General features: G+C 31.2%; 2 protein-coding genes across 2 annotated transcripts; one reads left to right on the top strand and one right to left on the bottom strand.

Annotated features, from left to right (window-relative positions):
* The first annotated feature begins 3,676 nt into the window (after positions 1–3,676).
* On the top strand, positions 3,677–10,132 carry LOC107007151 (cyclic nucleotide-gated ion channel 4-like). Its single transcript, XM_015205639.2, has 8 exons — positions 3,677–4,354; positions 5,972–6,187; positions 6,586–6,899; positions 7,077–7,185; positions 7,614–7,850; positions 8,886–8,972; positions 9,101–9,243; positions 9,512–10,132. Exons 1-8 carry the CDS (start codon positions 3,773–3,775, stop codon positions 9,882–9,884), a joined length of 2,061 nt encoding a protein of 686 aa, XP_015061125.1. The 5' UTR covers positions 3,677–3,772; the 3' UTR covers positions 9,885–10,132.
* Positions 10,133–10,151: 19 nt separating this feature from the next.
* On the bottom strand, positions 10,152–14,327 carry LOC107007152 (vesicle-associated protein 4-1-like). Its single transcript, XM_015205640.2, has 7 exons — positions 14,078–14,327; positions 13,351–13,421; positions 12,920–13,001; positions 12,680–12,798; positions 10,697–10,774; positions 10,493–10,612; positions 10,152–10,396 (listed from the first exon to the last, which is right to left on the bottom strand). Exons 1-7 carry the CDS (start codon positions 14,208–14,210, stop codon positions 10,331–10,333), a joined length of 669 nt encoding a protein of 222 aa, XP_015061126.1. The 5' UTR covers positions 14,211–14,327; the 3' UTR covers positions 10,152–10,330.
* Positions 14,328–15,255: the final 928 nt, after the last annotated feature.

Here is a 15,255-nt window from a genome sequence, read left to right as displayed (position 1 = left end):
TATATATATATATATATAATGTATGTTGTTATTAAGGGAGTTTAGATGACCACTCTCAACCCTAGATACGCCCATATTTAGTTAAATACATTGAAACAGGTCCATCTATATCTCCCTTGTTTAGTTAGACTGTGTTAGGTAGAAGAAACCTTGGAGAAAAATACCAGGATTGAAGTACTACTATATATTTGTTAGAGAGTGTTTTATCTCGAGTCTCAATGTAAAAATTTTCTTCAGCAAATTTAAATTTAATCGAATTTCAAAATAAATATCGAACATAAAAAAAAACAAAAAAAACTTGCATGGTATATATATGTTTGGACCGGGGGCAGAATTAAGTTAAAATAGGGTTCAATTGATTTCCTAGAATATGTACTGCCTTCTAATGAGACTATACAAAGCAGCAGGGAGGTTGGAATATAGCATGTCTGTCTTTAAAGTATAGCTCCGCACCTTACTCATCGTATAATGACAGGGTTTCTATCAAAAAGTTATGTTGCTTGAATAGGGTAAAAATGAATTTATTTGTTATCTTAGCTTTTAAATTCACTCTACCTAAATAACTTTTTTTTTATGACAAGGAAAATTCATAGTCGCTATCCTTTTGGTGCACACTTGTAAAATTTCACTTCCATGCAATAGCCCACAAACCACACAGGAAAGGTAATCCGTACTAAGTAAGTCTAGTGAGACAAGCTCGACTCAGAAGAAACCCGTTACTTTCGCTAGCAAGGAATTTCAAACTTGACACCTCCAACATGAAAATTTTAAGCTTAAACCATTGAATCACCCCGATGCCGCAAAGGGTTAAATGTCAAAACAAGTTCAAAAACGGTGACCAGGAAAAATTGCTCCATGATAAGCCTTTTTGCTTTAAATCCTAAGATTATGACTTCAGATTACCGAAAAAACAAAAAGACATGAGCTTATAAGAAGAGATAAAAAAAGTACTAATTGCTTTGGACCATAGGTAAAAGTCACAAAATGAGTTTTCAAAATCACGTGTATAATTTTATTTTATGTTGAGTTTCTTTAGGACCTACAGCAACTCATCTCAAACTTTATGTCACATGAGAATTCATTTTGAGAAACAAAAGGAGCTTTTAATTAAATTCTTGATATTTGCGAGGTGAAACAAACAAATGGAAGTAGACAAATATAGTACATTAAACTCGTGATTATTTGATACAATTAAATATTTATTTTTATTTAATCAATTAAAAAAATTTAAATAGACAATATTTTTATATATTTCATACAAGAATGAAGGATAAGAAATATGGGAACATTGAGCTGATGTGTTAAAGTTCATGACGGCTCTATACGTAAATTATGTTTCCTTAGTAAGTGATTCTATTCTTTTTTATTTTTGGTTTAAGTAAGTGATTCTATTTATGATATAAGGTGTTTTATTTTTTTAAATTTATTTGTTTACTGGTAAGAGAGGCGAGCGAAAGAGGGCATATAATTGAGAGAGGTATCAGATTATTGTATATATGTAGCTGGTATACATATATATTTATATATTTAGCGAGCGAGATTGGGAGAAGGGAGGAGAGAGACGAGCGATATTGGGAAAAGAAGGAGAGAAACAAGCGAGGGAGGGCAGACAGTGGAGAGATGCGAATTGTATACATGTATAAGAGAGGAGAGAGACGCACATAATTATAGCTGAAAGGCTGCAAGTGGTAGTTAATTCAAACTACAGTTGTGTTAGCTAATTAACTAGTACTTATTTGTTTATCCGCGTAATTTTTCCTATCTAAATCATATAATTTACAGACGTTTTATACATTTGACATATCTGGCATTTCAGACCATTAGATTTAATATAGACATTGAAATTTATGAGACTTTACAGGAATATTCAATTCTAGTTTTGAAAACTACTTTTACCATAACTCTAGTTTATGTCTATATAAAGAATATTATTATATGCCTATATAAAGGATCAGATATTATATATCTTTAAAGAGTATCTCGAATATCTCATAAATTCTTGATTATATTGATAAAGAGATCAAGAGATAATCAAACATTTCAAGAAGATTCAAAAATCTTTTCACAGAGATCAAGTTCAAATCATACTAGTTCGAAGAAATACGTTACTAAAGGAGTAATCTTAGTAGAACGAATAAAATTGCACTCAGTAATATTATTGTTTCTTTCGATTTTAATTCTGGTTAACTTATTTTTCATATCTATATATTTGGTATAATAATTGACTTAAGAAACAAACAAAATGAGGGAAAGTGCGACGAACCTGTGTTGTTCAAACTTATTCGTGAATATGACCTTTGCCCCTTTGCCAACCTGCCCGACTCAACTTCTCTTTGTCTCTCCTTTCTCTCTTCACTTATTCCCAAATTACCCCCCATTTTTTTACTTTTTTAATTAAAAGTATATATAATAACACTCAATAATTTTTATATCATCCATATTCTTAACATGATATAACAAAGGTTCCTTACGTTTCAGTTTATATGATATAATTGAATTGAGTATAAAGTTGAATTAAAAAACAAACTTTTAAATTTTGGTCTCTAAAATAGGTCATAGACTTTATGTGGCATGAAATATCTCATTAAGGATAAAATTAGCACTTTATAGTTAATCTATTATTGAACATAGAAATGTATTATTCTTTTTGTGACTGACCAAAAAACGAAAAATGTTATATAATTTATTGGTACTGAAAAGAAATAGTAATTTTACCTTTTTCATTTTTTATGATATATATAACGTTTTGACGATAAAAAAAGTATAAAACATTACATTTGTGATAACGTGTGTATATATGTGAAGGGGAGGGAAGGGAAACAAGAGAGATTATACATGATGTAGTCCAAAGTTCAAATCGTTATAGAAATAAGTGTGAGACACAAAGTGTTACTTTATTAGGAATGGAATATTAATTAAGTGACATTAAATGGAAAAGTTGAAGTTATTGAAAGATATTTGGAGTAAAAGTAAAAGTTACAAAGGATTTAAATGACAAACAAAAGTTACACAAAGTATGCCTTTTTTTCTCCAAAAAGTTAAATAGCTCTTGCGTGCGTACATTACATACATTAGCTTACAAAAAAATATTTATTTGGTCCCATGTTAATGTCCCCATCAAATAGCCATCACTACTCTTAGATGGTAATATAATATATAAATAAATCACTTAAACTGTAAAAATGTATCAACTTCTTTTTTTAAGAATTAGTTTTATTTAATATGATTTTTAACTATTTTTAAATCTCAAATAATGAGTATTGTACTTTTAAGAAGAATTTGGAAAGACTAAATAGTAATAATGACAAGTTGTCTTTTTATTATTGTCTTTAAACATGGAATTTATCATATCTTAATAATTCATTTATATTGATTAGAGGAACATAGTATTTCCAACCAAACATCGTTAGAAAGTGCTTTTTCATCTTTTGCAAAAATAAAATAAAACTACTTAATTATAAAACGATTAGTAGTAATTTCAAAAAATTCAAGAACCAATTTTGTTTGATTACATTTTTTAAAACTAATATATTGGTATATATCCTAGTAATTACATAAGGGCAGTAATGGAAGTTCCCATCATTTTTGTCAGGTTATGCTCTTCCCATATCTACAATTATTTATGTCCTCTTCTTGTTATTATTAATTGTTTCAAATTATATAATCCCTTCCTAACTCCAAAAAAAAAAAATCAGTGCATATATTCTCTTCATTTTTTTATCTCCATATCCCAAATCCATAAAAAGAAAAAAACTAGCACAAAATAAAATTAATGGCTAGTCATCATGAACTTGAACTATCAAATAATTATAGTGATCGAAGTGATGATGACATGGACGAGGACGAGGATGAGCAAGATAACATAGAAGAGGAGGAAAAAGAAGATGATAATTCAAATGACTACAACATTTGTAGTAGTCGTAGTCGAGGAGGAGGATTGACAGACTTCTTTTCTTGGAAAGTCATAGACCCTAGAGCGCCTTGGGTTCAAGAATGGAATCGAGTATTTTTATTAGTATGCGCCACGGGGCTATTTGTGGATCCTCTCTTTTTCTACTCTCTCTCTATAAGCGAGACTTGCATGTGCCTTTTTATCGATGGTTGGTTCGCGGTAACGGTCACCGTTCTTCGATGCATGACCGATGCGATGCATTTATGGAACATGTGGATACAATTCAAGATGCATAAATTACGTCCTTACAATGAAAAAATGGATGAAAATCGAATTACTAGTAGTAGTCGAGGTCCACGACTACATCAAGACCAGAGTTTTCGATGTTTTGTGGCCTTACGATACTTGAAATCCAAGAAGGGTTTCTTTTTGGATCTCTTTGTCATCCTTCCTTTACCTCAGGTGCGTTTGTTGAGTGTATTTTATCTAACAGGTTAAGTTTTTAGATGTTGATAGATGAAGTATATAAGCTAAACACAAAGAATGAAAGAAAATATAAACCTAGATGCTTCTTTTGTGGTATATGTAACAATATATATTGTGATGATAAATGGTGATGCATGTTTTGTATTTTAGTATGAAATTGTAAGTAAAAAAAGACAAGGGCATGCATGTCATGGCCGTTGGTTTTTATGCACGCCGTGATAACTTTATGTAGTTCCGGGGCAAAGCTAGAATATACATATTTTACGGTTCGGACGAATTTAATAACTTTTTGTAAAAGAATATATTATGTTTAAGATATTCATTAAATATTTTAATATTATTATAACCTCAAATTATTACTTGTCGGATCCAATAACTTAAAATGATTAAAATTACAAAATCATAAACTTAAAATTCTGATTCCACCTCGTTTTTTCCGAGTAGAGAAAGAGGAACTCAAACAAATTTGTACGATAATATAATGAGTAGTCTACCTCACGAATATCTCCCAAGTATATTTTTTTTCTTTTCTTTTATATATAGCTTCTGAGTCACTAATAGCCCCTTTGGGTTAGATGTTTAAAATTAGATTATGAACATCAAGTGTTCAAAAATGAATTTAGGTACTAATTAAATTAGTTTTATAAATAACCAATTACTACATATTTGGATAAATTAACTTAAATTGATAAACATTTAACAAGTATTCAATATTCTTTTGAAAAACCCTACTCCTATAATTAGTCTTTTTATAACTAAAAAATGGGGGCCTTCTCAAATTTTTGACACTTGTCATTTTTTTTTTAATATTATAGAATCAACACTATATAATGAACAGATAAAAGGATGATTTTCAGACTTTATATTTCATATTTTAAAAGTATATATATATATATATTTATGGACAAAAATGAATGCCAAACTCGAATTTGTGATCGTGATAGGTATAAAATGTTTCTTGAAGCCGCAAGATTTTAGTTGATCAATACTACTAGAAATAATGTTTTTCTCATCGTAAAGTAAATAAAAACTCTGTGTTATAAAATATAATTTTTTTAATTTATTTTTTATCGAATTAGCTTATTTGAGAAACAAATACTCACTGAAATATTAGAAAGCTTTCTTATTTTTTTTATATGAAATAAGTTCTATTTATTCTTTTCACATCGATTCAATCAAATAGTTGTTGTACATTTTCCAATAAGAAAATTAATAGTAATTTAGTGCAAACGCAACACTATAAGGAGTCGCTTGGTGTAAGGTATAAGATATAATATTTCAGAGATAAAATACATAACCATTTTATCATATGTTTAGTTGGAGATATTAGACAGTCCTGATCATTTATATCTCAGTGATGAGATTATAAATTATATGTTTCATATACATGATGAAATAACTTATCTCTAACTTATTTTGAAATAATTAATAACGAGATGACTTGTCCGAACCAAACTACTCTATAACAAAATAAAGATTACCTCATTAATCAATATATAGGACTATCTATATTTTTGACATGTACGTGATCATTATCTTATCATATAATATTGATTTTAGAAGTTTGAGGGAATTATTATTATTTTGTTGCAGATAGTGATGTGGGTAGGGATTCCAGGTTTACTGGAGAAAGGATATACAACAACAGTAATGACAGTATTATTAATAATGTTTCTGTTTCAATATCTGCCCAAAATTTATCACTCAGTTTGCCTACTAAGACGCATGCAGAATCTCTCTGGATACATTTTTGGTACTGTTTGGTGGGGAATTGCTCTTAACTTGATTGCTTATTTTGTTGCCTCCCATGTAAGTACACACTTTTCCGTTCAATCTTTATTTGTTCAGTATATTATTTTTACTTGTCATTTTTAACAAGAAAAAACTTGTTTTTATTAGACATAATACATATACATGTCATTTGTTCTGTTTTATATTTATGTCTTTCAATTTTGGGTAGACATTTAAGTTTGTATAAAGTTGAATGAGTAGATACACACAGATTCCCTACATGACAATTTGTATGAGACGTCACGTGTTTAGTACTTGTTCAACTTTATACAAGTTTTAAGTGAGTAATATCGTTCATATCAAAAGTTAAAGGAAAGACATAAATGTTAATTAACGTTAAGTTAAAAGACACGTTTTTGTGTTATACCGAGTTGTTACACTCTAAAATATGAGCATATATATATATATATATACAGGCAGTGGGAGCATGTTGGTACTTGCTAGGAATCCAAAGGGCAGCAAAATGTTTGAAACAACAGTGTAGAGTTACAAATGGTTGTAGCCTAAGAATGTTGGCATGTGAAGAGAAAATATTTTATGGAACAAGTAGTTTGGTGAAGCATAGAAGTAGAGTCATATGGGGTGAGTCCAAAATTGCAAGATCAACATGTCTGGCCTCTGAACACAATTTTGATTATGGAGTTTATAAATGGACTGTTCAACTTGTCACAAATGAGAATCGTTTCGAGAAAATATTATTTCCCATCTTCTGGGGTCTCATGACTCTCAGGTACGTATGTATTTTTATTTTACATCGTTTTTATCAGTATTTTCAATGCGAAATAAATAGTTAGTAGGTTGGAAGCTAAGTCTGAATCCATTAAAAAAAAGTTACTAGTCACTTTAGTATAAAATAACAAATCAGAATATTGTATTTTATTTAATTATATGATAATTTTACATGCAGTACATTTGGCAACTTGGAGAGCACAACAGATTGGTTGGAAGATGTATTCATAATCATTGTTCTCACTACTGGTCTTCTTCTTGTCACTATGTTGATTGGTAATATCAAGGTAACCTTCCTAAACATGAGTTTCAATATAGCTATTCAATTTTCTCGTGTATTTATATTTTTATATTTTGAATCTCTTTAGTGTAGATGTTGACTCTGTTAGTGTCAACATTGATAATAGAGAGCACGCGATGTTATTTGGAATTGTTTGATTGCTGATTATAGTTATGTATGTAGGAATTGATTTAGGTATGATTTAGTTATTTCATCATGTATAAAAGAAAATACATAAATTGCCTCAAATCTTATACTACATGTGTTTATTTGTGTAGAAGTATAGAACGATGGACAAACATCGTACATGTTGTGTTGAATTGTATACCAAGTGCATACGTAAACAATTCACCTCCTAACCAGCAACCAAACAAACGTAAAGGTGTTGTATATGTGGTGATATAATAGTAATTATAATAATGTTGGTGTACGTAGGTATTCTTGCATGCAACAACATCAAAGAAACAAGCAATGCAACTAAAAATGAGAAATGTAGAATGGTGGATGAGGAGAAGAAGGTTGCCTCAAGGATACAAGCAAAGGGTCAGAAATTATGAAAGGCATAGATTTGCAGCAACAAGAGGAGTTGATGAATATGAGATGATAAGCAACCTTCCTGAGGGACTTAGAAGAGACATCAAATATCATCTTTGTTTGGACTTGGTTAGACAGGTAAACTTTTTCTTATTTCTCTTTTTAGGTCAAATTTTTTTTTAAACACTACTTGTTCTAGTTTATATTACTAACTTTCTCTTTTACGAGGAGTCTAAAAAAGAACGACATATTTCAATATTAAGTAATGATTTAATCTAAAATGCTCATTTTATTCTTAATGAAGTGATTTATATCCACACAAATGTCTATCATTTATTTTAGACCACAAGTTTCAAAAGTCTATTTCTTTCTTTAACTTTGTGTCAAGTCAAATTAACTCAATGAGTCGAAAGGAGTGTCTTTTTGACACTCCGAAAAAAAGCACATTTTTCACTCATTTAGTATGGGGAAACTTTTGGACCAAAATATCGACTGTAAGGATATTTTTGAATCAAAGTATTGACGGCAAAGACATTTTAGAGTTAAACTATAAAAAGTGGAGAGCCATTTTTATTCATTTCAGATAGTTTATGTTTTACCATTTCACCTAAAATTTAATAATTTTGTTTTACTTGCTAAATTATATGTCAAATTAAAATTGGACAAACAAGTTAAAATGGAATGAGGATTAGAACTCGGGGTATTAAGTTCTTGTAGTACAAGTACGTACCTTTTTCTAGAATTTGATTGGTGTATTCTTAGTTTGAAGGGACTGAATAACATAATGGGCCTAAATGTGGGATCGATGATCATTCAATTTTGATTTTATTTAATATCAATCATATTTTGTAACGAAATAATCGTTTGATTTTATCATAATATTTACGGAATTTATTAAATTATGTTTTAGTAAATAAAAAGTCACACAACTGATATGTTGATGTTGAGTTGTTGTAATTCTGACTTTAGGCAAAGTTGAATAGAATAAGCATTCTAACTTCCTGTGATATTTGAGCTAAGTTATATTATTTTTGTTACAAAAATTAGTTTTGTAACTTTGGTGAAATAAAATAAAAATTGAGTGGTCATTTACACAATCGACTGACCTTACCTGGGATAGAATCATATACATGTATTGCCCAAACTAATTGTTATTTGCACATAATTTTTCAGGTTCCTTTGTTTCAACATATGGATAATTTGGTCCTGGAGAACATATGTGATCGCGTAAAATCCTTGATTTTCACTAAAGGAGAAACAGTAAGTTTAAATGTCATGTATACATTCATATTCCTAATACATGTTGCTTGTGAAAGGTGAAAAATATTTCGTAGAATTAGTTAACACGCCTATAAACTGATCTAGACACCACTGTTTTTTTCTTAAAGATTACAAGAGAAGGTGATCCAGTTCAAAGAATGTTGTTCATAGTGAGAGGTCATCTCCAAAGCAGTCAAGAACTTAGAGATGGTGTCAAAAGTTGTTGCATGTTGGGCCCTGGAAACTTCAGTGGCGATGAACTACTCTCATGGTAAGTTTACGAGTTATTTAAAATATTTCGGAGAGTAGTTGTTTGTGTTTGGGTAATTAATTTGAAAAACAGATCTAGTAAACTAAGATGGTAGTGCACACAAGGTTAATTCACTCTAGGATTGATGGTCCCATCGCAATAATCACTATAATAAAATGAGATAACACCTTTGGCTTCCCAAAAGCTTGGGTAAACAGGCTTTCGTATATTTTGATGTGTTACTAGCCTGAATATTTTGTGTTCTTCATTCATTTTTTTTTCCCAACAGGTGCCTCCGGAAACCCTTCGTGGAGCGTCTACCGCCTTCCTCCTCGTCGCTAGTGACTCTCGAGACCACAGAAGCGTTTGGCCTCGAAGCAGATGATGTCAAGTATGTCACTCAACATTTCCGCTACACATTTGTGAATGAGAAGGTGAAGAGAAGCGCCAGATATTATTCTCCAGGATGGCGAACTTGGGCTGCCGTTGCTATTCAGTTGGCCTGGAGGAGATATAGACACCGGCTGACTCTCACGTCGTTGTCCTTCATTCGACCAAGACGACCGTTGTCTCGATCTTCTTCATTAACAGAAGACAGACTCAGGCTTTATACAGCTTTGCTCACTTCACCAAAGCCTAATCAGGATGATTTTGATTTTTAAAAAGAGCAACAAACAAATGGAATGTTACCTTCTTTCTGTTATGAGATAGGAGCACATCCCCCTCCCTCTATATGTCCTTCAATTATCCATTCATGTGATATGTACTAGTCTCTTCGTTTCAATTTATGTGAATTTGTGTTTAATTAGACACCGAGTTTAAGAAAGAAAAGAAGATTTTGATCTACAGAATCTGTAGATTTTGAGGTCATGTAGAACATCTCAGATCAAGTGTGTCTGATTTTATCCTCCATGTGTGCTACTTGTATATTTTCCTGAATATAATTATTTCTAATCTTATATAATCTTAAATCTCCACTCATTGTTCTTCTTTACATGAAGCATTGCATTAACCTTCTAAACCATCAATCCAAAGAAAGGCAATAATAAGAAGCGCATATCTGATTATACATTGCTATTCTGGAAAAAGACGCACTTACATAAACACTCTACTGCTTTACTGAATCCACTGCCTCAACTTGTTGGCGAGCAAGATACCTCTCCCTCCGCTCTTTCTATAAAGCATAGTGAGCAGAAACACATTGTAAGAGGAATGAAGGAAGTCGGAACTTAGAATTATTCATTTATTTACACAAATAGGAGATACTTACCCATTCATCTACTATTAAGCCTTCTCCCACAACTTTCGGACCTGTGTCAACAGGAGGTTTCTTCTCAGCTTCTGTTGCAGCCTCAGCTTGGGCCAGCTGACGTTTTAGTTTATCCAGTGCCTTTAATCATTCAAATAACTTTGGTTGGAGATTGCCCATTAGCTCAATGCATAAACAAACAAATATAATATGTTCAACACTTACTGGAGAAGGGCGTTCAGGGTCCAAGAACACCACCTTTAGAGTACGCTCAATACTGACTTTATCCTTTTGTTCATCAAACTGCATAAAACAAACCAATTGAGTGCTACACCACTAAGAACTATTACTTCGGATACAGACCAGATATTCGATATAAGGGCAACAGAAATCCGACATTTTAGTTTTGGTTGCGACCTATGATTTAGCTCTTACATTACAAAGTTTTCTACCAATAATAGCACCCAGGTCAAATGTAGTCCTACTGTTGCACCAAGACTACTTTCCTAGGAGTAACGCATGATGACGAAAGGAAAAAGAATCATAGATATCCAGAATGATAAAAACTATGACTCAAAGATAGATTATGTATGCAATTGTTGTCCTCATTTTTTGAAATAGAGGAGGTGGAAATTTATACATCAGAGTTGTACGCAAAAGCAACTAAATATCATTAAGTTCTGAAAAGATTTCAATCTCGGTAATGCTACTCTCTTCATCATAAAAGAAAATATTAAGATGTTTAGCTGATTAAGCTATAAAGATTAGCTAAGACACTTGTCAAAAGAAAGCCTTCAGAGCAAGCCTATATGTCAAAGGCTTTTTTCATTGTAGAAATCGCCAACATCAGGTTTTCCTGGCAACGGGAATATGTAGATAGCAGGGAGGGAAAGGTCATGGTTTTGCTACAATTATGAACACATCTCTATAAGATTTCATCAATGAATTTTCTATTTTGGGAATGAGTTGCTAAAAACAGAGCATCTCTTTTCTTGCAACTTCATAATTCTTTAAGCAAAAGAAGGTACCAGGAAAACATCTTTTCAGCCATCACTATAGAAAGAAGCCTCTGCAGCAATCAACATTTTTGCAGAACGCCAACAAAAGTGGTTAGAACAACTCCTAAATAAGTGAATGGAAGATGAAGAGAAACAACACCATATGAATATAGCCAGCATCAATTAGCTTTAGATCTTGGTCAAACAGATTTGTCTCTTACTCTCTTAACTAAAGGGCATCAACTGCAGAGCTTGTAACCTCATCTAACAAATTACTAATATATTTAGGGTGTGTTCAGAATGGAGGATATGAGAAAACGGTTTCCAATGTTCCCATGTTCAGCTGATCAAATTGTTTTGAAAACATTTTCTACAGGAAAAGTTAAATAAGTTCCTTAAAAATGAGGAAGATGACCTCCCTGATGGAAGTAAGGAAAACAAGTTCCACAAGTGACATTCCACAAGATTGTGCTCCCCCCATCCTTCAACACACCTCATCTTCATCCCCCATGCTCATAGCCCCCATCACCACTACCCCATATCCCTACCCGCCCCACTCTCATAGCATTTGTCTAGATTATATACATGCAAATGTTTTTAGGATGATATTTTTAGCTTACATACCGAACATTAGAAAATAAGTAACAAATCCACTTATTTTTCTAGAAAACATTATTCAAGAAAAGTTTTTCCTTCACACTGAATGCACCCTTAATCGAAGTTAGAAAGAAACAATCATCTAACAAGATGTCAATGTGTCAGGCTACCAGCAATTCATAGAATATTCAGTTGTTAGCTTTGATGGAACTCCCCTATTTTCATTCAAAACATCTGATGAAAATATACTCTATTATTTAACACTGAAGATAACAAAAGCTTATATTTCTTAATGATTGTTTCTAAAATATCTTTGAGCAAATTGAATTGGATTCTAACCAAAGAAGATACACAGAATAGAAAGGAAAACAAGAAACTTAATGATTTCAATTTAAAGTATGTTTAAATCCATGATCTACAAAATCCATTCAAGTTTGAAAATTTGCTGTAAGTGGATAACTAATAAACAGAATTCTGTCAGTAACAAGTTCAGTGTGTAACAGAACAAAGTACACATACATATAAGCCAAGGAACAGTGATGGCACCTAAAGAATTTGTGGTTTAATAGAGAAGCTTGAAATTTTTCAAGGCCTAGAAGTTTGATTAACTTACCAACTCAGGTACGTAATCAGTTCCTTCTTTCACCTTCAAACTTATGATCTTGAACTTTACTTTGGTTTTTTGATCTATAGGCTTCTCATTGTTCTCAGGTTGTTCAATAAACTTGAAGACTGTCAATCAGATACATAACAAATAATAAATGGAAGATGTAAAACCAAATCTGTTTTCCACTGAAAACAAAAAGGATATTAAATTAATTGAAATAAAAGTGAGGAGAAATTTAGACTATACCAGTGGCAATCAAGCTTTCCCCAGGTACAAGAATACCTCCCGGAGGTCGCATGTAGCAGCTCTTTGGTGCAGTAGTTTGAAACTAAATATTCAAAAGGAACCAGAAACTTACTTAAAAATTCAAAAAGGAATTAGAAGCTTAAACCACTGCTTATTTAATCATCCACATGGATTGATGGTTAAGATAACAATACAATATCTTTGAATTGAATTTTGCAAGAAATAAATTTTATAACCTAAGCAAGTTATTAATCAGTAAGCTACTGCATGCAAAAAGTGATGCAGAAATGGTAAAGCTGGAAAAATATCAATGGCACCACATACTCAAATCTGTGTTTCAACTAAAATAAAAATTTTAAAAATCTGCATTTGTTATGAATGCCAAAAGCTTGTTAGGCTGCAAACACAAGAAATAGGGGAAAATATTTTACCTTGAATGCTACAAAAGATTTGCTTGTGTTCTTAATCTTTATGGCACTCTTCGCCTGCTTTCCAGGTTCATCTTCAGGACATAAAAGTAAAACAGCAACCATCATTCTATCATTGCCAACATTACATATTCTATCATTGCCAACATTACATAGCATAAACAAAATTTGTTGCTTCAAACATGAAAATAATACTACTTGGTACAACGGAAAATGTTTTCCTTGATAAAAATCATTTTCAAAGTGTATAAAAGTGAGTTGAGCATCATGAGGTCTCAGGTTTAATTCCTAGAAGAGACAAAATAGTAGGTGATTTTTTTCCATCTATTCTAGCCATGGTGGATAAGTTACTCGGTACCTTTTGCTGGTGAGAGATACAGGTATCTCATGGAGTTAATTGAGGAGCGCACAAGCTGACCCTGACACCACGGTTATCAGAACCAATTTTGCTTTACAAATATCATAAATCCGACTATATATCACTTGATTGCCAGTATTTACTACTCCACCCTACACTAGCAAAATAATCCGAGGCAAAGCTATGATTTAGTTTTATGAGTTCTGCATAGATTATTGTACATATGAAATGAATTTTTTCAACAAAAATACAAAATTTGAGCCCAAATTACTTTTCTTCGTACACTGAATAATTCAAACAATAACAATTTCTTCGAACCTAACGACTTTAAAGTGCAATACAGTAGTATAGGGTTTAGGAGCGATGACTCACATGGAAAGTAGAGATTGTTAGAAGGATCAAGCCGGAGCCGACGCTTAGCCGGAAATATGGATTTAGTGAAGGGGCAAAGCCACGAGAGTTTCCCGTTGGACTGCTGTCGCTTGCGGTGGTCGGCGGCAGCCATGGTGGAATTCCGATGATAACTTTCAATTTCAGGCCATAAACAAATTTAGGGGAATGAATATTGTCGTTTAGGTGGAGCTAAAAGTTGACTTTAATTTATTGTTTTTTTTGGAAGTCTTGTAAGTCAAAAAAATATGATAATATTATGGACTTCTCTTACGTTTATCAACTCGTCAAATCAAGTTTAATTTATAAATATTATTAAATTCCAAAATTGCACATAAGTTAAATTCACTTAAAAGTTAAAAATTTTATAGTAATAGAACATATATCATTCACTAAATATGTATAGAAATGTATCATAAGTATTAAACTATGTCATTATCTTATACGATATGTATTTAGAAAAAATTACACGAATAGATACATTTTTAAAAATAATTACTGATTTTAATGATATTTTTTGTTTATTATCATTTATATCAATATTGTGATAAATCTATAATATGTATTAAAAGTGAATTATGTATGCAATATATTTGAATTATAATTGTTTTTGAAAAATATTATATTTGTTTGGTAAAAAATTGTCACATTGCATTATAAGTGTATTAAAATGTGTGATAAATGTATTATTCATCATTAAAACTTGTATTATATTTGAATAATAATTTATCTTTGTAATATGTATTAAACTTGCATTATAAATGTATTAAAAGTAGTCAAGTGAAAAAAAAATATTATTGCTATAAATGGTAAATATTTTTTTATTATAGTATATTTGTGTAAGTTTCCCTTCTACAATATTATATTTTGTATATGATAAATGTTAAGGGTTATACACTAATGATACACATATTATATATTCTTTTTATACACTTTATCTACTATTAAGAAAAAAAAATTAGTTCCGTTCATTAAATTTCTAACTCCACTATTGCTTCGTGTCATTATTTAAGTTATTATTCAAATCTCGTAAAATTTCTAATTTCATTACTATGAAATGCAATTACTTAAATTCTAATTCAAACCTCGTTATCAGCCAATATCGAGTCATTAAAATCATTTTCACGATTTAATTCAAATACTTGTATAAAATAAATTAG

This window comes from Solanum pennellii, chromosome 12 (assembly GCF_001406875.1).
Source record: "Solanum pennellii chromosome 12, SPENNV200".
Classification (NCBI taxonomy): Eukaryota; Viridiplantae; Streptophyta; class Magnoliopsida; order Solanales; family Solanaceae; genus Solanum; species Solanum pennellii.
Note: the sequence above shows the minus strand (reverse complement) of the source record. Positions and strands in the feature narration are given on the sequence as shown.

What these genes read in the sequence shown, in the direction of transcription:
- LOC107007151 (XM_015205639.2), top strand. Translation starts at nt 3,773, where the DNA reads ATGGCTAGTCATCATGAACTTGAACTATCAAATAATTATAGTGATCGA. An exon ending in GTTTGGACTTGGTTAGACAG is followed by an intron (nt 7,851 to 8,885) that starts GTAAACTTTTTC and finishes ATAATTTTTCAG; the next exon opens with GTTCCTTTGTTTCAACATAT. An exon ending in GGCGATGAACTACTCTCATG is followed by an intron (nt 9,244 to 9,511) that starts GTAAGTTTACGA and finishes TTTTCCCAACAG; the next exon opens with GTGCCTCCGGAAACCCTTCG.
- LOC107007152 (XM_015205640.2), bottom strand. Translation starts at nt 14,210, where the DNA reads ATGGCTGCCGCCGACCACCGCAAGCGACAGCAGTCCAACGGGAAACTC. An exon ending in TAACAATCTCTACTTTCCAT is followed by an intron (nt 13,422 to 14,077) that starts GTGAGTCATCGC and finishes TATGTCCTGAAG; the next exon opens with ATGAACCTGGAAAGCAGGCG. An exon ending in GGAAAGCTTGATTGCCACTG is followed by an intron (nt 12,799 to 12,919) that starts GTATAGTCTAAA and finishes TCTGATTGACAG; the next exon opens with TCTTCAAGTTTATTGAACAA.